General features: G+C 27.5%; 2 protein-coding genes across 2 annotated transcripts in view; one reads left to right on the plus strand and one right to left on the minus strand.

Annotated features, from left to right (window-relative positions):
• Window positions 1–15,851, minus strand: LOC107450347 (Dihydrouridine synthase 3). Its single transcript, XM_016066113.3, has 12 exons — window positions 15,593–15,851; window positions 12,905–13,652; window positions 11,701–11,742; window positions 10,582–10,734; window positions 8,865–8,981; window positions 8,487–8,669; window positions 6,012–6,108; window positions 5,536–5,614; window positions 4,112–4,247; window positions 2,487–2,539; window positions 314–442; window positions 1–148 (listed from the first exon to the last, which is right to left on the minus strand). The coding sequence occupies exons 1-12, from the start codon at window positions 15,655–15,657 to the stop codon at window positions 76–78; spliced, it is 1,875 nt and encodes a 624-aa protein (XP_015921599.1). The 5' UTR covers window positions 15,658–15,851; the 3' UTR covers window positions 1–75.
• Window positions 15,829–25,286, plus strand: part of LOC107450348 (uncharacterized) — an 18,744-nt gene continuing 9,286 nt past the window's right edge. Inside the window, exons 1-5 of the mRNA XM_043047620.2 lie at window positions 15,829–16,433; window positions 19,636–19,754; window positions 20,636–20,801; window positions 22,700–22,917; window positions 23,620–23,730. Coding sequence (XP_042903554.1) covers window positions 19,645–19,754; window positions 20,636–20,801; window positions 22,700–22,917; window positions 23,620–23,730 — 605 coding nt within the window. The 5' untranslated portion in view covers window positions 15,829–16,433; window positions 19,636–19,644. The remainder of the gene's footprint in view (window positions 16,434–19,635; window positions 19,755–20,635; window positions 20,802–22,699; window positions 22,918–23,619; window positions 23,731–25,286) is intronic.

Here is a 25,286-nt window from a genome sequence, read left to right on the forward strand (position 1 = left end):
TAAAAGAAAAGAAACTACAAAAATGTTTTATTCAAAAATAACATAACCAATTTATTAACAAAATATAAATAAAAATCATTTGTATGCATTTGCCTTGTGTTTAGGTAAGAAAATGAAGTTCTCTGGCACCGGTCCCAACAGCATTTCACTAATTTAGAACAAAAGAAGACAATAAGTGCAAGAAACTTCCAAATATTACATAGTATGATAACGTTACTTTCATTATAGTCCAGTAGAAAAATATTATTCATAATTCAAAATAATGCTCACATGTATATATACTTAAATTTTTTTTAAGAGTAAAATTATTTACCTTATTTTAACCCAGTCAGTGCAACTAGGACTAGCCATTAATGTTTCTAAATCATTACGTCCAAAATAAGGAGGTGGTCTTTCATTAATTTGTTGCGGTACTCTTTCCAACAATCCAACAGGTATGTATCTACAACAAAATTAAAATCAATAATAAATATTATAAGGGGAATATTTTAGAGCTGCTTAAATTCAAACTCCAGTCAACTCGGGTAATATACATTTCACAGTGAAACTGATAATTTCAAGCAGTTCAATGAATAAATATTTAGCAATAAAAAAAAACATGTTCTTTTTACTTTTTTTAAACAAAAAAGGGCAAACTATTGTTTAAGAATAATAATAGTACATATTTTTATTTTAAAAAATGTGCCACTTTCAAATTATTTTGCAGAGAATATTAACTTATTAATATTTTTTTTTTTTAAAAAAAAGAAGGTATTTCCCCCCATTCATTACTTCTAAGAATAATAATAAAGGGTAAACTGCAATTTTGAAGCATTTTTCTTCTTTATCTTGTAAATTCTACAAAATCTTTAAGAACACTAAACATTTCACTTTCAACAGATTGTTAATGAACAAAGAAATGGACAGCTCTTTTTCCACTTAGACTTATGAAAAGGTAACAGTCTTTATTCCTGAAAAAGATAGTTGAAGATAACTTCTTCCGTACGCTGGTGATAAATTTAAAGAATATACAGGTTTACAAACTGACATATGAAATAAAATGTTAAAAATTATAGGAATTTTAAAGTTATTCCAGATTTAGATAATGACATACCTGCCATCAGGCAATGACTATGATGTGACACAGGCAAGTAGCAAAATCTTGCTAATTTTCCTCAGGTCTTTCCCGTCATATCTTAGCGCCAGAGTGGCATAATGATATGTATCATAGTATGAGTCGTAACTCTCATAGAATATTGTGAATTTAGTTCTAACTACGGTAAAATTTTATAGATGAATAGGGAGTCTTACATCTAATTTGTAATATCTAAATACAAGGTGACTACTTAGCTCTACGAAATATAATTTTCAAACTCCCTTAACAAATCAATACATATGGGGGTACTGAATTGTAGATTTTTGGTTCAGCTCAAAACTACGATCTGTGGATGAATGAATAGAGTATGATTGAGTCCTCCCGTATAACGGGTTGTGATGTGTGGATAGCTAAAGTCGTATTCTTGGCAATAGATGGCGTCGTGAAAAAACAAGAAACACACACTCTGCCTTAAAAATTTGCTTGATTTCAAGCCGACTTGCTGGTATTGGCAATGGCATAAGAAAAACAACATAATTTTCAAAAACAACAATTTTAAAATTTTATTTAAATTTTAAACTACAGATATATTATAACTGCCATTGAACAGCCGACCCTACAAAGGAACTCCTGGATCAAGTATTGGGAGAAATTTGCCTTCATGGCGAACTTTTAGATGGAACTAACCCGCATTTGCGGTACATGGAGAGAAAAATCTCCCACGATTAGCCTCTCTGAAATGCCATGATCCATTTACCATTGAGAATATTTTACACCAGCGAGTGGGGCACGGAATTTGTATCGACCAGCCATCGCTGGGATTTGAACTCGGTTGACCTCATTGGAAGGCGAGCGCTCTATCCTCTGAGCCACCAAGGCTCGAACTACAGATATAAGTTTAGTTGCTGACATATGACATTGTACACATATGACATATTGCAAATGTTTGCAATAAACTGATATAAAGTGCAGCAGGCGAAAAGCAAAATTCTTTAAAACTTGCTGAAATGTCAAGTCTGATGATCTCCTCAATGACGGTTTTGAGTTTAGTGATGGTTTTAAGATTATTTCTTAAAACTTCGTTTTTAATAATGCCAAACAATAATGAGTATCAAAGGTTGAAAATAGATCTGGATAATCTATGTGTGATATGAGAAACATTATATTTTTAACATTTTCACTGAAAAATAAACAACGGTGTGTATGTTTAAAAAACATGTTCATTCAACAGGCAAGTCTTAATTAAATTTCACTAAAGGTAAGGTTTAAAAGCTATATAAATGCTTTGTTTTTAATATTTAAATAATTGCCAACCAGAATTTTTATTGAAAAATTAAACAAAAAATTAAAACAATCGCAGAAAACATTTAAAATTTATTAATTCAAAAACACATGTTTAAAAAAAACTTACCTATATAAAAAAGACAGCCATTCTAACAAGAATCGCCTAGTTTTTTCAACACCCTAAACAGAATAAGAAAAGTTATTTACAAATTAATTCCTTAAAAGTGCATAAGTTTCTGTAATTAATTTTCAGAATAAAATATAAGCATTAAAATATGGTGGAAAATCAAATGTTTTTCAGTGGTTATTATTTAATGAACACCCTGAGTCAAACATCTTATTATCGGTAATTTATTTATTTCACTTTATTTTATTATTTTGTATTTTAGTTTAAAAACTAAAAAATATTCTTTTTTTAGCTACTGAAATGATAATCTTAAAAATCCTATAACTCACTTTACTTAAATTTTTTAATAACTCTATTTATTTTCATATTATAAATAAATCATCCCTAAAAAAGTAGCATAAAGGAAAAAAAAAAGACAATAATTGATGGTACACTTCACAACATTAAGTATACGTATAAATATTAATAATATATAAATATGATTTCTTTTATGTATTCCGAGAAGCTTTTTTTAAAAATATTCACAATTCCTATCTTTTGGATTAAATATCCTTTCACTAACAATTATTATTGATTTACTTATGATTTATTATTGATTTACAATTATTATTGATTATGCAAAGAAAAAAAATTCAAACAAACTGAAAGCAATTAAAAATCAGAACAAATATATTAAGAAATCAATCATATTAAAATATGCACACTGCATTACCTTAAAACACATGCCATGTAGATATAAGAGCAAAAATAAAAATATCGTGAACAAAATTATGTTTTTTGACTAGTTTTTGGGAAGATAGGTTCTTCCTTTTTATAATTCCAACTTATCTGCTTTTTTTTAAAAAATATTCTATTGTTATTCTAACAAGTACATTGATATTATTACGATAAATAAAAACAGTGCTTTTAAAAAGAAAACTGGTAATAAGTATTTGAAGAGAATCACTCTGATTTTCACTTTATATATATTCTTTAATCCACTTACAGTTCTGCATGTATAAAATCTTATTTCAACCTGCAGTCTTCTCCACATAGCAAAAACCGTTTTTCCATATTAGATGGAAAAATAGTGTATTGGAGAGAAACATTCTCATAATTTTGCCCATTTGCTAAACCGCCACTGGGTTAAGCAGAGGTAAAAATTAATAAATTATATTCACAAGTATGAAGGATCAGTAACTAAAAGATATCACTAGTCTGTAAACATTTTCTTTAGTCTTACATGTCTCTCTCTCTATATTTTTCATTAAAAAAAAAGAGTTAAGAGAATGAATTGCTTATGTTCAAATCATGCTATTTCAGACAAAACCACTGACCAAAACAGCACAGTTTCCAGTTGGTCAGACGAATTATAATTATTTTAAAGTGAATGTGAGCAAACTGCTGTAAATTTTGAGCCCTGCTTTTTACTTATTAATGTAGTTATAGATAAATCAATTCATCCAAAAGCAAGTAAATCCTGAAGCAATTTCATTATCACTGCTTTAAGACAGCACTGCACTGTTCTGATTTAACAGAGCATCGATGACCTTTGTTGAAGTAAATGAGTTAATAGTGCAGTACTAAATATATAAGCATATTTTTATGTTATGGTGCAAAAAATTAACAGAAAAGAAAATTCTCACCTCTGTGTCTGAACCCCAGTGCTCTAAACCATAATTTGAGTATTTTCTTAGAATATCTAATCTTTCAGAAGATGATATATCCCAGTGAAACTGGTCTTTAATTTCCTTGAAAATCCAAGGTTTGATCAGAGCTCCTCTAAAAATGAAATATAATGCCCAAATTTAAAATCAATCAACAAATATTAAAAAGTATATGTATACACATACAGTAGAGCCTTGATTATTAATGAGTGAATTATTGGCAAGTTCCATGAGGAGACTGAAAAGATTGAGTGCTAATTCAAATGAGGAATGTTAGTGAAATTCTATAAAAAATTGGACACATACACTTTATTGTTTCTTTTACTATAATTTTTTATGTAACAAAACGTTTATCTTGTAAAATATTGATAAGTTGAAACTACTGTCTTTGACCCAACCAGCAGTTTTTTAAAAAGGCAGACCAAGCTGGAAATCAAAAATGTTTTTAAAAAATTGATCTTAACATAACACAACTTAAAAATAAGAAACAAAAAAGTAAGTTGAGGTACATAGGAAAAAGAAACTATGTAAAAGAGTAACCAGAAGAATATGAAGTTATACATCTCACCACTAATAATCATCACTTGCATTTTTTTATGTTAATAAATGCAGATTTTTGTATGATAGTGTGCAATTTACTCTTTTGGTTATAAAAAATGTAAAGTAATCCATATTTCACTATTATTTGAACCACATATTTTTGAATAAGAATTTAAGAGCTCTTGTTACACTTCCTTTATTAAAAATGAAATCCAGATAATTAATGAAAGTTCAAATCAGAAGAATAGTGGTTTAAACAATCTTTTTGAAGCTTGTGCTTTAAAATAATTAATTGTCAAAGAAAGCATTTTGTTTTAAAAGTACAAAATGCTTTACAGCTGATATTGAAGTGATTATCTAGGAATTGAAAAAAAATTTAACGAAATTTCAGTTGCTATATTAAACAAACAGTTTAATTCAGACATTCTAAATAATATTAATAAGCTATTGTGACTAGGAATACCAAATATTTTATGCATTCTTTGTTATATTGGAAGAGCTGTTGTAATAGAAGGTTGTAGTAAGAATAATATAGGGGGACTATATATAATATATGATTTAAAAGAATGTTAACATACATAGTTAATATCGAGCAAAGAAAGTGCAGTGTTTAAGGCACTGAGCTGTACTGAAGTACTATATTTAGTGGCTACTTGAGACCCACCCATCTTATATGGAAAGTAAAGGCAGCTGGAGTACAATGTTGACCACACTTGAGACCACCATCATGATGTTTGTCTCGAAATTGTGGAGCCCTTACCTCTATGATCTACTACAACCTGTCTGTTAAGGGAATGCTTTACTTTTTGTACTTAACATTACGAGTTCATAAACAAGATAAAAATAGTAATACATAAACCAACCTTGCTATCATGATTCCCGACACACTACTTTCGGCACGCCTTGCATTATAGTCTTCATAAGATAAAATATCACCATTTCCTAAAAAAAATATTAGTAGTAATTATTCGAGCATGTTATGACATTATGGGAGCTGAGTCTCCCTAAGTTGTAACTTATAATCTGAAAACTTCCATTGAAAATGTTTTTGGAATGCAAACAAAAAAATTTAATCACAATCTGTTTTTTACAAATAATGTGAGATCCATGAAAAAGATAAAAAATTTTAAGATTAAGATGAAAAAGATTTAAATTTTAATATATAAACGAAAGGTGTGATAAAAATTTTTGAGTTATGCTATGGAGGTGCACAAATTAGATGTATTTTAAAATATGTAAAAACAATTATACGAGGAAATAACTATTTAAAAACTAAGTTACACATAGTTCTGTTTTCAAATAAAAAGATTACAGAAAATTGAAAAAGCAAAGTACATACCAAATAATGGAATGGGTTCAGCAATTTTATTACAATTATCAATATAAGCCCAGTCAGCAGACCTGGTATATCTTTGCTCTCGGGATCGACCATGAAGCTAATTAACAAACATAAAATTTTATCTTTCATTAGCAAAGCAGAAAACTTTTGTGTATTAATAAAATGATGTAATAACAAGCTTTTTGCAATTTCTTTAAAATGTTTAAGTGATTCTATACACATTTTTAACACACATCAAAATATATACTCATTTAATGCAATTGGGTATGGTTATAGATAAGAGGGTACAGCTTTTTACTTATTTTTATAANTTGCAAGTTTTTTTAAAATGTTTAAGTGATTCTATACACATTTTTAACACACATCAAAATATATACTCATTTAATACAATTGGGTATGGTTATAGATAAGAGGGTACAGCTTTTTACTTATTTTTATAAGGAATGAAGCTGTTAAAAAGAATCACCAATGAAGTCAAGAATCACTGACAATATTAAAGCAGCTATATGTCTCTAATATTTCCTTTTTTTCTTTAAATGATGAATTATTTGATATCTTCATTATATAACAAAGGGTTTTGCAACAATTGAAAAACACTATGGAAAACTTCATCTGCTTACTCCATTGACTTTAAAAAAAAATAATAATTGGTCAATAATAATTATATAATGGCTTATACAGTGGTGGCCAAAAGTGTGGACACTTTTTGAAAGTTTCATGTTTTTCAACTTTGTGTGCTTGTAGAATATATTAATTTTCACTTAAATACAAACGTTTATATATCAAATTGAAGGTAATCTAATGCAGAATTTAATAATAAATACAGTATTACAATATCTATATTACAAAAAAAGTTACACAACTAATAGTAAGTTCTATCTTAGATTTGCATTTTTTTAAAGTGATACTTACACAATCAATACTTAGTAGGATAACCCTTATTTTTTAAGACAGCTTCACAGCCTCTTTTCATCGAGTGAACAAGTGTTTGGAGTTTATCTTTTGTAATCACATGGTGCCAAGAATCAATTATAGCTTCAATAAGTTGTCTTTTATTGGATGGACGTTTTTTTCGTACAAGAATTTTCAAACGTCGCCACAAATTTTCAATTGGATTGAGATCAGGGCTGTTTCCTGGCCATGGTAATATATCTATGCCTTTATTTTGAAACCATGCTTTGCATACTTTTGCTGTGTGGCATGGAGCTGAATCCTGCTGAAAAATAAATGGTGCGTTGTTGGGGAAGAGATCCCTGATGGAAGGTATCAATTTTGGTTTCAGGACAGTTTCGATGTATTTTTTGGCATTCAGGATGCCATAAATCACTTGAATTCGGCCCACACCATCTGCAGACATACATGCCCAAATCATGACATTTGTTGGGTTTTTTGTAGTTGCTTCAATGCAATCAGGATGAAGTGCTTCACCTACTCTACGTCTCACGTATTTTCTACCATCACTACCAAAGAGCGATATTTTACTCTCATCGCTCCAGATTACTTGCTTCCATTGATTTTCTGACCATTTAATGTGTTCTTTTGCCCACTTAACTCGTTTTTCGCGTTGCTTTTGATTTAAATATGGTTTTTTCCTTGGAATTCTAGCTTGTAGTCCAAATCCTGATAACCTTCTTCTTATTGTTCTTGAACTTACTGCAATACCCGCTGCATTCATTTCACATCTAATGGCATCTGATGAAATTTTTCTATCTTGAAGGCATAGCCGTTTAATTTTTCTATCGGCAGTAGCACTTGTGCATTTTTTTCGGCCTGATTTGGCTTTATTTTCCACTGATTTCGTTTTTTCATAACGTAAACAGAACTTTCGTACACCAGAACAAGTCACTGAACCACCAACTTGTCTTGCAATTTCAGCATAAGAGAGGCCATTTTCTCTCAATATGACAATTCGGCTTCTTTTTGTAGATGTCCAATTAGTTCTTCTTGTTGATGACATTGTTTAAAATTAGTTTAATTAAAAGAAAGGACTTTAAAATTAAAAAACAGCAATACTCTATTTAATTGTACTAGTATGCATCATTCCGCAAAATATTTCCACAACAATAACTCTTTTGCCATCCAAATAACCTAAACTATAGTTACAGACATTTGATTGGTCCTAAGAACAGTGTTTGTGATTGGCTAGTACGCTTTTATTACAAAACACGTCTTTATTCAAAACGATTTATGTTTGTTTGTTCTACTAAAATAGGCATAACTTTTTTTGTAATACAGATATTTTAATTTTGTTTTTGTTATTAAATTTCACATTAAATTACCTTCAATTTCATACATAAATGTTTGTATTTAAGTGAAAATTAATATATTCTACAAGCACACAAAGTTGGAAAACATGAAACTTTCAAAAAGTGTCCACACTTTTGGCCACCACTGTATAATAAATTATATACAGTAAAGCATTTCTTTTTTGTAAAATTGTAGTGATTTAAAAAATTTTAAAGTTTCAAAACTTACAGTAATTAGTGACACAGGTGTCTTTAGTTCCTTTAACTTTCTAATCAAACTATCTGCCAGACTTTCATTAGAATAAATACCAGTTCTCATTTTAAGGGTAAGAGGAACATCAATAACAGATGAAACACCATGTAGTATGGTTTTTAATTTTCTCATTCTGTTCATAAGACCACAACCAGCACCCTAGAAAAAGAAAAGGAATGAATTATTTAAATAATTTCCTTAAACTAAATTCCATATTCAAAATAATATAGTGATCAAACATTAAGAATTTCAATTAGTTTTTGCAAATAGAGGAAGGAAAAACAAACCTGTCATGAATGCAAGATTGTTCTAATAATATTACGACAACAAATGACACATAAATGAAATATTTACCTTTTTATAAATTGCATCTAGAGGACAACCAAGGTTCAAATCTATAAAATCAAAGGAGGCATTTTCTGACAAAACTTGACAACAACGAGTCATTACTTCTGGTTGTGAACCACACAGCTGTAATATATATAAATGTTTTAGAAAAAAAATTATTAAAAGTTGTATTGAAAACGCACACAGCTTTATATTTACCAATAAATTACATAAGTTTCGCTTACAATACAGAACATGCATTTTTTCTATGGGAACAACATTTTCTTTCTTTACAACATTAAAATTGTTTGCGTTTCAATGATTAAATTATGTTTTAATGATTAAATTACTTTCCGAGAGCATAATCAAAACTTTAGAAAATGGTGCTGTTTTATTTATTTTTATAAAGAAAGATGTGTGCATTCTATAACTTGGAATAAATGCAACCTTAGTTCTTTTTTAAAAAACAATAATTTTAAAAATATTAATTTTTATCAACAAAAAAAAATCATGACTTATCCTTTATCAATGTTCAAACACAGTATTCTGGGCAATAGTGAAGGACTTTTTTCATAGAAAAAAAATGATAGCATGTATTTATTTATATGGCATCAGAGATTTTTTTGGCTTTCACTTTCACAAAGTTAACCTTTTCTTCACATGGAATCAAATTATGATTCAAAATATTTTATCAGTACAAGAAGTATTAAAAATGAAACTAAGACTTCAAAGTATTCAATGAAAATCTCGCATCAATTAGACATAGGCAAGCGCCAATATTTTTACTATCAGCTACAAACTTATACTAATAGAATTGAGTATCAGTCAGGAAAAACTGTTACTTTTGGTATCAGATGCAATTTGGTAATTTTAATTAAAAACTTAATAGAAAAGATGAAAATTTCTAAAGTAAAACTTCTAATCGTTTATATTAATGCTATAAGCTAATAGAATTTGTCAAGATCATATTAAATTTTCATTTACTTAAATTAAAAAAAAAAATATTCAACAAATTATTATTTTTACTTTCAATAAAGTAATACAAATATAATAAATTTCTAGATTCAAATCAGTGATAAAAAAGTGGTCTGTCTGTATGTATGTTTTACTTATAACTCTAGAACTGCTGGTCTTGTGCTAGAATCCTGAAATTTGAACAGCTGATAAAAGGGACGATTCTGGTCTTAAAAATCACTCAACAGTAGGTCCATTCAAATAGATGTCTGAAAAATCAGTTTTTCTCATTGGCTTTGCATTAGACATTGTCCTAATTAAACTGCAGATAATTCTTTTTTCTTTTTTTAAATATTTAAAAGATAATATCAGTGACATTTACTAGTTTTCAACTCTATTTAATAAAAAAAAAGTATACTGTGTGCATATTTAATATATAATTATTTTTATTTGACTTTCAATTTTTGTCCTGCAATGCTATATGTAGGCAGCACCCAGCTATTGATGTTGCTTCTTTTAACTGTTACAATTAAATAAGAAAAATAAAATAATGTTTTTAAACAGAAAATAAATTTATTGTATTCCTTTAGCTCTCACAACTAAAAGAAAACTAAAAAACAAGTGATCAAAGTGAGTCTTGAGCAGTGTCTACGGACCAGTACCATATTGCCTGAGGCCCAGTTATGGGACGTGGGTCATGAATTGGAACTGCTGCTATAGATAAATTGCAGTTGAATCAGATTTTCCTGAATAAAAAAAATAGTTAGAAATAGAGTTTATTTCATAATACCTGTATGCCAAATAAATCTTCTGTATGATGTCGCTTAATAAGAGCCCATTCAGATTGCTGTCCTTGAAGAAGACTTAGAGCTAAAGTCATTTCAGAACAAGTAATGTCAGCACCATACTCTTTACAGATTCGTCTGAAAGGTAAGTTACCTACCTAAAAAAAAAAATTCCTTAACTAAAAAATTGAACAGACAACTGGATAAACTGTAACTGTATGTTTTCATTAAATAGAATAAAAAGAAAATTAAGATAAATAAATTTAACTTGTTAAGATAAATAAATTTTCACTATTTTTTTTAACAAAACATAACTTCATTTTTAAAAGTCTAAAACATTCATAGAAATGATAAAACTTAGGTTAAACTAAATTTCACAAATATAATTTGGTTTACAGCAGAAAAATATCAATTGCTAAAATTGATTTAGTTCTGTACAGTTTTAAAATTCTCTTTAATTTACTACTTTTTATTTTCTTAAATTTGATTTCATTGAAAGTATACGAAAAACATGAAATTTTATGTTTTTCAGGGAATAATTACGAAAAATCATACTAAGCCAAAAATTCTAAACTTAATAGACAAAGATTAGGGCAAAGAAAATATTTCTGTCATTTATATGCTAACACAGCAACATAAACTTGCAGCAAGCTCGGCAATTTTAAAGACTTTTTAAAAAATTGGAACACTATGATATTGAAGTTATGATATAACTGGTCATAAAGGTTTAATTGAAAAGTTGTGGACTCATTGAGCTTTAAATGTGTTGTATTAAAGAAATCAAAAATTTTGTACGCATAAAAAACGGTATATAGCAAACTAAAAACAGATTTTTGTTTTTTAATTTTTTTCATTCAACTATAATTTTAAAAAATTAATAGTTTTTTCTTTTACTATTTTAACCCCACTAACTTCAATTTATCTAAAATTTAGATGTATAATCTGCTAAAACTAATGTGTTGTAAAAATATTAAATAAGCTAACAGATTACAGCAAAATTTGTTTTTCACTAGCAATTTTTTATGAAAAGTTCGAAATCATAAATTACAAATCATAAACAGGAACTTCAAATGCAGCATTAACTATAACTAACTTCAACTATAGCAATAAAATTCTATACTTACTGTTGTAAGAGGAGCTAAATACAGTTTATCTTTGAAGTCTATCTATCAATAGAAAAGAAATTAAATATAAAAAGCATTAAAAATGCATAATAAAAAGCATAAAAATTTTCATAATGTATTTTTTTCGGTATTAAACATACATTTAAAAATGAAAATACTCATTTTGAATAAAAAATTCATTCAAAATTATTAATTTAAATTTCACATAACTTAAAAAAATATTACACTTAAATCTATATGTATGCATTGTTAAGACTATTATTTTTAATTTAATAATTATTATATATAGTATTGATACATACAACTAAACAAACACTGGCAGGATTAGATAGACAATTAACAGATGGATACTAAACAAAATTACCATGTAACTATTTTAACTCTTAAGTCTTTTAGCTTTAATTTCTTTTTCACAGGAAAGTTTCTATAAAAATATTTAATCTTTCAAAAGTTAAACTGTTATAAAAAATTATGCGAAAAGAAATAATAAATTTTAAAGCCTATCTTTATATAATAATGGATGGTGTTTTCCATAGAAATGTTAACAATAACAATCTCGAGCTCAGCACCTACTCTAGTTCCGGTTAAAAAGTTTGCAGCTGCTTACTACATGCTATTCTGATAGGCGATGTTTTCAAACGGATAATTTTGTTTTCAATAAAAGAAATTAATTAGATAATTTCTGAGCTCAAATCTGCCGTATTTCATAAGATATTAATGTTATTATGTAATTCTGGGGAGTTTGGAGTGAAAATTTGTTTTAGTTATTTTGTTATTTATTATTAAAAAAGGTGACATGGTTGCTAGATTTTGAATAACTCGCTTTTTTGGCAGTCTTGATTTGGCCTCTTTCCATTTGTTTATTACTGTTTGTTCGTGTTGCAAGCTGTGCACCATCTTACGTTAGTGTTAACACTTTTAGTATTGTAAACACAAGTATTGTTAGCATTGTAAACATAAGTAATAAGTAATCAAATACATTGTTTGCAAGAATCTCAAAACACAATGATGCCAAATGGCTTTAAAATACAATGGAAACAGTAACCCGGAAATTTAGGTGATACCGAGCTTGCAGCGTTCCCTAGTGTAGAAAACACCATCCATAGAAATCAATAGTTAGGTTTTAAAGAAATTTTTACATTTTTTAGTGTAAAATAATTTTAATACTTTTACATTAATTTGTATAAAATACAAACAGAAATACCTTCTTAATTTCTGGTAGAAGCAAAGTATCATCTTTAGAAAAATTATCCAAAACTTCTGTCTTAACATTTTTGAAGTTTTCTGCTTCTACTGAATTTTTTTGATCTTTAATTTCTGAGTCAGGTACTAGTGAGCAATTTTGATCCAATGTGCAATTATTATCAATCTTTTTATTTGAAGAATCATCAACTTCTTTCGGAGGGACCTTAACATAAATTGTGTCATTTGCTTCATTGTGCATGTGAGCACTACTTAGAGCTTTATCAGATTTTTTAAAATTGTAACTTCTTTTTCTCAAGGCGATTTGTAAATCTTTAGAAAGCATATTACAGTTTAATTGTTTATCTTTATACTTTTCCCACAATTTTTCTACAACAACATTCTTTTCATCTTTAAAGTGGTCCTTTGCAAACCGGCAGGAAAATGTATAAGGACATTTACCATACTTTCTAAACAAGTAGCATTCATCACCCAGATCTGGTGGCTTATTTTCTAAATATGCTTTGACATCATGGCTGTAACAGCAACTCTCTCCATAGGGGCAGCTCCCTTCAGTGCCTATTTTAAAGCATAATTTTTCAGATCTTGGAGCTTTTTGACTACGAGGACGGTATTTGTTTTGTCCCTTTAATTTTTTAGCAGGTGGTTCATCAGATGAATCTTTGTCACAACCCGGTATAAATTTCTTCTTATCTTTGGCAGCAACAAAATCTAAATTCAGTTCTCTGACATGATCTTGAAGGAGATATCTAGAAATAATAGAATTTTTTAAAAAAAAAATCAATAAAGTTACATAATACTAAATCAGTGATCCCACTAGATATTGGGAATTATGGGTCTGTGGGACCCAGGGTTTATTTGTGTTCTTTTTTTAATTTTTTTTACTGAAAGTGGGTCCCTATTTAAAACATGATTTCTCAACTTCGATCCATCTATTAATATTCATACTCATAATAGTACTATTTCATCGATTGATAAACAAAACAAAGAATTTCAAATCAAGAACAGCAAAATTTGAACTTATCAAGGATTTTAGATAGGACTGATCAAACTCCTGTTTCAAGGAAAAGCAATGATATAAGTTGATAATCGGAATTTTTCCAATTTTTTTCTTCAGCTATCAAAATCAAAGTAAAAAATTTTGATACATCTTTAAATATGTTTAAAGTTTTGCCTGTATAAATCTACTGGCAAACTACCTATGCTTTTTTTTTCCCTGAATTGGACAATCACCCATTCCATGGTATGTGTTATAGCTTATTTTTTGGGTCTTCCCTACAATTTTTAGTCCACTTGAGACATTCCAGCACGTAAGCAGAATCACTGTTCAATTTTTATAAGTCATTAATTACCATATTGTTTAACTTGGAATAAATTAAAGATAAAACATGAAAGATAAAACATTAGTGGCTTGGCCTCATGAGCTTAACCAATGCATGGAAGTCTCCTAATATTGATGACTATTTTGAAACCGACATTGATATAGAAATCTTCCCTAATTCTCTAGGGAAACGAAAGGAGTTAATGTAGAATACTTATCTTTCCACTCAAACATAACAAGTAGAATTTATTTGGCATTTTAAACATTATGAACTATAACAGTATGTTTGGTGTGGCAGTGAGGGTTTAATTTATGAATCAATAAAATAAAAAGAAAGATTTCCCAATCTGTACCCATACCTATATAGATAATATGGGTTTTTATACCTTGAGGTGAATACTCAAAATTTATAAACACCTGGATATTTATCAATTTTATCGTAAATTCAATGGTAATCTATTTCCTTAAAATTTTACAAAATTATGCATATTGAAGGGACAATTATTAAGTTTAGCTTACATTGCCAATAGTTAATTCATTATTTACCATGAAGAAAAATTCATTCATGACATACAAATTATCAAAATTGTAATTTTTTAGTTTTCTTTATTTGAGAGCAGTTATGATTTAATTCCCCTTCACATTTCTCATTACAATTCCTAATATTTGTGGTTATAAAAGTGTAACATCTAAACGATTCAAGTTTTGCCTCAAATATATTTTTCAAATTCAAAAAATGTATTCAGATTGCAAGTAATTTTTTAAAAAAAAGTTTACAAAACTTTTTCTGAATTTTAATAATACATAATTCCTTATTCAATCCATAATTAGTAGTGAAGTGGTAATATCTTTCTGAATAACAATAATATCAAATGTGTTAAATTAGCTGTAAAAGTTTTTGTGTTTTTATACATCATTATTACTAATGATTTACTAAGTTTAAATGGAATAGACATGCTTCTACCCCTATGGAAAAAAACTGCTCATAAAACTTTTTTCCATTTAAAATTGTATGTTTGACTTATTGAGTAAGCTAGAATTTTATTTATTATGTTAAATAACAAAAGAAATAAAATATATAATTAATTGCAACATTTTATTTGATATTTGAGGGAATAAAATTTTATGAATTTAATAATTCTCAAAGGGATAAAGAGAGAGAGAGCATTTATTTAATTTTTTTGTTAAACACATATATAAACACAAACACATATCATTTTGTTAAACACATATCATCAACACATATAATTTTTTATCAAATTTTAAGTAAATAACACAGAAGTTGTTTCTATCCTTAATATATATATATATATATATAAGGATATTTGTATGGATTTTAATTAAAATAAATTGTTTTTTTAAACATACTCAGATTTAACTGGAGCAACCCCAGCAATGTGATACTGGTAGCTTTCCTTTTTGACAGTGTCCATTATTTCAGTCAAATGAAGTATATAAATACATATATATTTGGAGATTGTTTAAGTGCATCTAACAATCTTGTTGGAAAATGCAGAACAAATGCCGTGTATTTAGCTTAAAACACGTGCTTAAATAACTGAAATACAAAAAACTTATTTGCTTGTTTACTTTTTGCATTATTCGTTTCCGGTTTTTCATTTCTGTTTTGCTAAAGTGTAATTATGTAATTCAAATTTCGTTGTTTCCATTCTTTGTCATTTTCACCTTTCAGGTCAAGCTGCTATTCATTAAGTTTATGAATTTACTAATTTAAAATCATTCTAATTAATAATCTAATTAATTTTAATATCTCGAAATGAGATACACTAGAAGAACAAATTTAGGGCTCCCAAGACTATATTAAAAATTTAAGATCTCAGCCTAAGCAGAAATAAATAACCAGAACAGTAGTAAATAAACGAATCGAGTAGTTCCGGTTTGCGGCTGTTTATATTTTGCACTTGATTCGTGAAAGAAAACTCGATTGCTCACTTTAAATTTATCTTTAATGTTCGCAATCATTTCGTGTGTGAAATTACTAAATTACTCTGCGAACTTCGAAACCACATAGCTCTGAAACTGACCTGCTATTTCCTACCGTTCTCTGTGTATAGCGTCAATGAGTTGAATATTGAATTGTTTGATTCAGAATGTTTCACATATTTCAGTATTCTTGTCTAAATAATTCCCGCATTTAAAATATAATTCCTATTGGTTTCTGTTTTTTTATGCAATCATAGATTCAGTTGTAAGTTGATATAGTTTATTTCTTTTAAACTTGGTAAAAACTGATATCGATTTACGGAAAACAATTTTTAAATGTCTTAAGTGATATGAGAGTTTTAGAAATGTGAAAATTGTTTTACTGTAAATAGATCTTTTTAACAACTTAATTTTATATTCTATTAAATATGATGTAATTAAATATTAAAGCATGTTTTATTCGTAATTAAGTTCACCAAAATCTTGCAAACTATTTACATTATTTTTATAGTGTTTTTTTGAATAATTTTGGAAATATTCTGTAAATTTAGAAAGTTTTAACTGTTGATGATGTATTTCATGGGTATTGATATGAAAAAAAATATATAAAAGATTTATTCAATAAAACCCCCTAATAGCAGTTCAGTGTTTGTGTGATTATCGTTTAGAAGATTACAGAATTATCAAAATTTTTATGAATCACAAATAATATAATTACACTACAGTAATTTATTCCTTATTGATTATTACGCAAGATAGCTTGATCTCAGTCCATCCGTAAGACTGGGTGATATGAGAAATTTTATATTGTAGGTAATATGGCGTCTATTGGTCATGGCGATATAACATAAGTTTAAAAATTATCTCTTTTAAATCAAAACTACGCAATCAAAAATTTTAATCGAACAAAAAATAAATAAAACAAATAAATAGCTGTAACAAAAAAAATTTTTAATTTAAAAAAAATGCTTCTATAACATCAATAGCATTGCATACTTTTTATATAAACAAAATGATATTAAAATAGAAAACACAATAATATTTAAAGAAATAAAACAATATAATATTTAAAAAAATAATTTATATAGATTGAGAAACTCTTAAAATTTTTTAAAAAAATCGCTTGACAAATTAACAAAAGTCAATTAAGCTAGTACCTATTTTTTTTTTTTTTTAAAAAAAGATCTTGCTCTTGAAAAATCAAGATAAAAAATTAAAAACAGATTTGAAATGTAGGCTTTGTTTTAATTTTTTATAATTAAAATGACTGAAAATTTATTGAAAATACACAAGTGGGCGACCTTTGCGCTAAAATACAAAACTAAGGCAAACAACGTTAAAGAGCAAATATTTTTGTGCTCTTTAACATTGTTTGCCTCAGTTTTGAAGATTTATTGGTTTAAAAAATAATCAAATTCTTTCCAAATATTTTACTTACATGCATTGTGTAAATTAGAAGAAAAAAAGCTTCTTGAAGTTAATTAAATACAAAATATCGCTATTAAATTGAATTACTTAAAATGAAAAGAAAAAATTTAAAAAAGCAATAGGTAAAGAATCTTTTTTTTTTTTATTTTTAAATTTTTTATGAATAAATTGAGTACGAAACGAAAATTCTAGATAAAAATAATAGTGAACGCGTAGCGATCACTAAGTAGCAGGGGGCCCACTAAAAATAATTGACAAGAAACGTTAAGCCCAGACAGACAAAAAAAAAATTGACGAAATAATGCACTACGATCGTTAAGTAGCTGAAGTCCCTCTGAAAATAATTTACTAGAAATGTTAAATCCAGATTAAAAAGACGAATACCAATTTGCAAAATAACGTAAGTCTTGCTGAAAATAATCTTCAAGAAATGTAAAATCCCGGTAAAAAATGGTGTATAAAGAAACTATGCATTACTTTCTACATTTCAAGACTGATCCTCGTGTGAAACTGTTACTTCTGATTTAATTCGTTCTTTGCTATTCAACATCACAAAACAGTTTTCATAGCAAGATGAAATCAATGACATCTGTTCAGCTAGACAAAATCAATTTTGCCTTCGTCAGTAATGTAACAGCATAAACGTTGGCAATGGTCCCCGCATGTTAAATAGTGAATGCCTTCTTATATTGTCAGTTTAAAGCTGAATTTCAATGCTTCTCAAAAATGGAAAGCCGTTATATTGGCATGACAGTGTGTGTGTTAAATCGATGATTCTGTATATTGTTTTATTCCTCAGCCCTAGTCATTGGATATTAAAAGATTTTTAAGTATGTTTTTCTCGATAATTATTCCTAGCAAAAGTTTGTATGTCCCAAAAATTCTCTAGAATATCAGAATAATTTTTTATATTAGAGTCATTTTGATCCATTTCACTAGCTTTTATTGATATTTATGTATCATTGACTTTCTAGGATTTGCCATTACTTTGTCTATTGACTGAAATTTTATTCAAATCTATACCAGTAATATCCTACACCATTGCTTGGCATAACCTTACACTGTTGCTTAAAATTGACAGTAATATAAATGAACTTCGAATGTCAGACGGTTGCAATATTTGATTCGGTTTTCGGGTGCAGATGCATAATAAAGCAGTTACATGGGTTCTAACATTTGTTTTAAATCGAAATTATTTATGAAATGCATATTTTATGTTAAAAAAATGACCGTAAAACATGTGCTATTTATTAGACTTGCGATGTTTGATTTTCTTTTTGGCATGTGACAAAAGCGACACCAATAAGTATGTGCCAAAAATTTTTGTTAAGAAAAACAAAGACTTTAAACTATGGATGCAAAGCCTGACAAATCTGTTCACTATAGTTTTGAACGTTCCCTATAGTTAAGTGTAGTTTGGATGCTTTACATAACTGACCAATGATGGATAAAGAAATAGCTAACTATTGTAAATCCAGGAACAAGATAGATGCACAAAAAGGCAGCCCATGAAAGATGTGAGTTATCTGTAGTAGGTGTAATTAAACTGTCAAATAGTACCCATAATTATTTTTAGCATTTAAAATGCTTAATAAAAATTGTTATGATACATATAAACAATGCAAACCTCAGGGAAAAATAGGTTTAGAAATGATCAATAAAAATTATAACAATCTAGGGATGAAAAAGTTTACTAAGATACACACGAAAATAAAGTTATATCGGCTTTTGGTTCGTTGTTTTACATAAACTATATTTAAAGAGTTTCGTGTAATGTAAATTATATGGAAGATGTCCGGTACCATAAAATATGATAGTTCCTAGAAGATTGTTGTTGTTCAGAGGTGCTCGTTGAAGGAGGTTTCAAACTTTTATTTTTTCTAAACAAATTGCGGTCACTTAAAAATTTATGTTTAATTATTAATCCAATGTATGTAGTATTTTAAATAGAATGAAAGAAATTAATAATTAAAATTTCATTATTAATAATTCAAAATTAATAATTCAATTTCAATTCTGTATTATTATTTATGTTTCAGAATACATCGATGAGCATAATTCATGATGAACTTCAAGATGTTAAAAATCATTGTGAATCTCAAATTCCTGGCTCAAAAATAATTGCTTGTGTTCGTTCTATGGTCCGTGTTGATATAAAGTAAGATTTGATGTTTGAAATGACGTTTTTCATTAAAATATGATGAGTGGTGAGGGTTTAAATTTCCAAAGCATTTTTTTTTTCTCATTCAAGGTGTATACTTAAAAAATCTGACAGTTATGTCATTAATTTATAAGATTTGGATTTTTTTTCTAAATTGAGCTATTATTAAATATTTATTAGCTTATTTTAGAAAGCATAATTTAAGCATATTTAAATGTAAAATTTTATTATGACTATATCATTAATAATTGACTCTTTTGAAATGGAATAAAAAAATTTTTATAGTTTTTAGGCTCTTTCAAAATCATTTAAATTAAAAATTAAGAACAAATCATAAGATGTATAATATGAGAATAAGTAATATATCAAATCGTAATGTAATACTAAAAGACATGTTACTAAAATCATAGCATATTAGGCAAGAAAAATAAGCATATTAGACCTTCAAATTTGTATCTAACAGTACATGCTAATCTAACTTCAATCTAGCATACTAATAGAAGATTTAAGAAAGGTATTTAATGCTTGCTATTTTTTATCACTTATCTTTGTACTGTTTTTAGAAAAATAAAGTTTGAGACTTTTTGTTTATTAATCGATAGTCGTATTATAAGAAAATGCTGTTTAAATTCATTTTTAAAATTTTGAATTACTTTTTTGTTCTGGCTATTCGAAATCCCTTTAGAAGTATTTTATTTTTAAATATAATGTATTTTTAAAAATTTTGTTCTTTTTTTTTCTGCCTTTTAAATTTTTCAATTCTAACATTGAATAATCAAACCAAAAAATGTCTTGATTATTCAATGGTTAATGACTAAAAAACTATAAATTTTCTGTTTTTTCCTTTTTGTGGTTCCTAATAAATTTTATTATTTTAGGAGAACTAAATATAAACAGTTGACAACATGTTTACAATTCCCTGAATCTTATCCAGAATTTCCATTGCTTGTGGAATTGAAAAGTAAAACTTTAAGTGAAAAGTTTTTAAGTGGCTTAACTAAAGTTTGTGAAGAAGAATGCAAGAAATATTTAGGGAAACCACAAGTAAATACTAAATAAAGTTTTTATACTAAAATATGTATTATAACTTTAAATAATAGCTTATTTTTATTTTTTATTTATTTATTTCTGTTTGAAAATGAACTAGATAGTGTTATGTAAGTTTTAAGTGCTATAAGTTAAGCAAGAAATGAAACAGTTTTTTTTAAAAAATTTTTAGCACCAACCATTTTTGGTACTTTTTTATGGGCACCAATTTTAACACCTACCAGAAACATATATTGTAGTCATATTAAATTCAAAGCTCACTTTTATTACAGCCATGATCATGCTCCACATAAAACCGATTTCGGCCATTTGCCAGTACTGCCCGGTTAAGCTTTACATCAGGCCATCTGCTAGTACTGATGTAAAGCTTACACGTCTTCGAATTGGTCATACCCGGTTAACACACCTCCACTTACTGTCTGGAGAGTCCCCTCCTCTATGCAATACCTGTAACGTTCCTCTCTCGATTCATCACATTTTAATAACATGTCCATGTTTTAACCAACTTCGTTTAACGTTTTTTGAGAGCTCCATTTTATGTATGCAGGATTTGTTAAATGATATTCATCATCCTAACATTTTTGCATATTTACGTGCTGTTGGTATTTTTAACTGTATATAAATGTTTTAATACATTTGAAATTTTATTCACTTTCGCAAACACTTTATTCATGTATTTTATATCGTATTCACACCTTTTATCTGATTTTATTCATGCCTTTTACCTGATTTTATTTACAAACTTGTACCATTTACAAACTTATACCATTTTATCAGTTATAATTGTATGACAAATAAAGTGGTGCATGTACTTTGCCTTTTTAACTGTTTTACTGTACTGTTTGGCGCAGCATGTCATCTTTTGGACTTTGTGCCACTAAGCCCTACATTCAATTCAATTCAATTCATGCTCCACATATGCAGTTGCATATGTTGAAGAGGCCCAAATATACATTTGTAATTAAAAAAGATATAATAATAAACACATAAAATATAAACACATTGAAATTGCTCACCTGTGAATTCTTTTACTCTTTTCTAATTCTTTTATTCAAAGTAGCTCAAAGGCTTAAACCATTCTTTTATTATAACTAAAACACTAAATTATTATATAAATATTAACAAATCTATAATTTTATCCTGTTATGTAGATAGCGGGGTGGTTGGTGAACCTAAATGTGTATTATATATGCCACTCATGAGGCTAAGTGGTCAGGATGCCTGACTGTGAAGTCAATAGTTGCAGGTTCAAATTCTACTTAAGGGCATGGATATCTCTCTCTATGTTTTTCCTCTGATGTGTGAGTGTAGTCCACCCTATGAACGGGTATCGTGAGCAGTGTTGCTCCTTTCCGTGATTCACGGGAAACCACTGGGTAATGTTAAATGTACAACAATTCTCGCATCTTCCACTGTGAAGAACTTAATAGATCAGTTCCCATCATTAAAATATATATATGTACATATGGGTGATTTTCTCAAAACATTATTTTTTTGCCTAAGACAATCGGGAAAAATTCATCTCAATAAAAAATGCATTTCTATTTCAGAAATAATAAATTCAAATTTTACTATTTCAAATATGAATTGAATGAAATTTTTGTTTAATTAAAGTAAAAAGTTGAATTTTTCAGACTTCATTTCTCTTAAATATCTTATTTATTTTGACTTTTGTAAGAACCAATATCACATTTTGGAAATCCAATCTCAAAAAGAGGTTCTGTTCTAAATTATACTTTAAATGCATCATCCTAATTAAGAAATCCCCAAAAAAATATTTTATTGCTGTCTACTCTTTTACATTGTTTTCGATTTTTCCATTAAAATTTTATTATAATGCTTTTTTGTATTACTAATCAAAAAGTTGTTTCAAATTTAACCTTAAATCATTTCAGATCCTTAAATTGCTAAAATTTTTGAAACTCTTTTTGGATGAAAATCCCTTGTCAGTGTGCAGTGATGAATTATCATCCATTAAACGTGAACTGAGTGATTGTGACCAGTTAAAGTTGAAACAGAAAACCTCTTCTGTGAATTTACATCTTGTAAAAGACCTCTACTTTTTAAAAGTTAAAGCAATAGTTCCTGAGCATTATCCTGATGAGCAAGTTCAGTGAGTGTTTATTTTTAATTTTCAAAACAAAACTTTTACTGATCGTAACCACCATATAAAAAATAAAAAAAGAAATGTCTGAGCAGATTACTGTATATATATATATATATATATATATATATATACCCCTTATAACCNTATATATATATAGATAGATAGATAGATAGATAGATAGATGATATACACACATTTTAATTTAGGTTGCTTAAATTGTAGACTATAACATTATGTACTTACATATAATTTGAGGCTTTTTTAGGCTCTCATTAAGACGCTTCTTTTCCTAAGTTTTCGCTTATATTGCTACTTATTTGGAAAAATGTATTTGTCAAAACAAATCTTCTATTATTGTACTTTTTTTTTTCTTTCAAAATTTCATATGCTGCTTTGACTATGAAGTTATACATACAAATAGAGTGATAAAAAAAACTATCAAAATTTTTATGAAGTTTAAAATTATATTATAAAGTATGAACAATGAGTACGACTTTTCAAAATTAAGTGTTATGATTTCTAAATATTCTGTCTGAATATTTTATAATTTTCTTTTTAAAAGTTATCAGCTTTTTATAGTTTTGAAATTACATTATTTTTATCTACCATTAAAGAAAAAAATCAAAAATGCATGAATTTTATTCATTCTATTATTGATTAATAAATTTTTTAGTATCTTCTGATTTGAATTTGTATTTGATATTTCAGAGTTGAACTAATTGAGTGTAATTTTCCGAAAAACTTTGAAAAATGGTTCATTGGTCAGTCAGCAGAAATAGCACGCAAATGTGTAGAAAAACCTTTGAAACAAAAACCAAAGTAAGAGAAATAAATATTCTATTGTTTTCTCTAAGATTGTCTGTTTTATTTCTGTACTATAATGTTTGTTAATCTTTTACAAATGTTTTAAAAAATCGTCTTTATTTTTATAAGTTACGTAAATTTACATTAAACATTTCAATATTTGCTGTCAAATAATTGTAAGTTATAGGTTAGCGAGTATGAGATAATCATAGATTGTTTTTATTATTATTATTTCATTCTGTCTCTAAAATATCTTAAAATTGTAATTCTAAATTCCTTCTATTTGTTTATAAAATAATATTAATGTGTATAATTTTAAATGAGGAGATAATCATAGATTGTTTTTATTATTATTATTTTATTCTGTTTCTAAAATATCTTAAAATTGCAATTTTAAATTCCATCTATTTGTTTTTGAAATAATACTGATGTGTATAATTTTAAATGAGCAGATAATCATAGATTGAATTTATTATTATTATATTATTCTGTCTCTAAAATATCTTAAAATTGCAATTTTAAATTCCATCTAATTGTTTTTGAAATAATACTGATGTGTATAATTTTAAATGATGAGGTAACGATATTAAAGCCCTTAACCTGGATCAGTTTTAAACGTAAGTATTCTTGCAATAAATTTTCACTGTCTTAAATCTGGTTTGAGTAAAGCTAGCTATCAGAGATGTTGTAAATGGTTATACACGCTCAATATTAGGAATATGTTAAAATATATCTTATAGAATATCTATAATATACAAAATACATCTCAAAAAGAGTCATTAATCAAGATTACCACTTAATTTTCTATTATTTTCATGGAAAAGAATAAATCTTAAATTATGAAATAGCCGACTGTTGCCTTTATCTAAAAATATTAGTTGTTTATAAAAAAGTATTACACCCACATCTTACAATCAAGTAAGATCCCAAATTTGTAGCTTTTTCTTTATTTTACTTATTTCCATAAGAAAGTCACAAGTACCCATAAGATTCTTGTCTTTTGCTTTCTTATTCCTATAAGGAAGCAAAGGACACATTTCCCAATAGACATGTTGTATATTAAACTAGGTTAGTTTTCTTTTGTTTGTAAGTCATTGAATTTTTATCAATGAAATTCTCATAATGATTTAGCTTACTATTGTTTCAAAATATATTATTTTGTTACCTCTGTAAATTATTGTTAAACTATTTCTTTTTTATTTACGTTTGATAATTAACATTTGATAATTAATATGCAATTTATATTTGATAAAAAAAATTATGTAAAGAAATTTAAAATATATTTTATACAGTGAATTCGCGATAACTCGAATCTGATAGGACTGACGAAAAACTTCGACATATCGGAAGTTCGACTTACCGTTAGTTTCGGTTTTAGACTTTCAAAATATTGTCGGATTATTTAATTAATGCTTATTAATTACAAATCTTCTAAATGCTTACAATATTTAAGATCATTTTTCTGACAAGCCTTTTACGATAAGACTGTTTGAAGCACTTTATGATACCCTGGTCCATCGGCTGCAACTTTGCTGTTGTGTTTGGCGGGAGAAACTGCAAGTTTACTGCTT

The sequence above is a fragment of the Parasteatoda tepidariorum genome, chromosome 10 (genome assembly GCF_043381705.1).
Source record: "Parasteatoda tepidariorum isolate YZ-2023 chromosome 10, CAS_Ptep_4.0, whole genome shotgun sequence".
Taxonomy (NCBI): domain Eukaryota; kingdom Metazoa; phylum Arthropoda; class Arachnida; order Araneae; family Theridiidae; genus Parasteatoda; species Parasteatoda tepidariorum.

What these genes read in the sequence shown, in the direction of transcription:
- LOC107450347 (XM_016066113.3), bottom strand. Translation starts at nt 15,657, where the DNA reads ATGGACACTGTCAAAAAGGAAAGCTACCAGTATCACATTGCTGGGGTT. An exon ending in TTCTACCAGAAATTAAGAAG is followed by an intron (nt 11,743 to 12,904) that starts GTATTTCTGTTT and finishes TTCTATTGATAG; the next exon opens with ATAGACTTCAAAGATAAACT. An exon ending in ACTGGGGTTCAGACACAGAG is followed by an intron (nt 2,540 to 4,111) that starts GTGAGAATTTTC and finishes TATTCTGTTTAG; the next exon opens with GGTGTTGAAAAAACTAGGCG.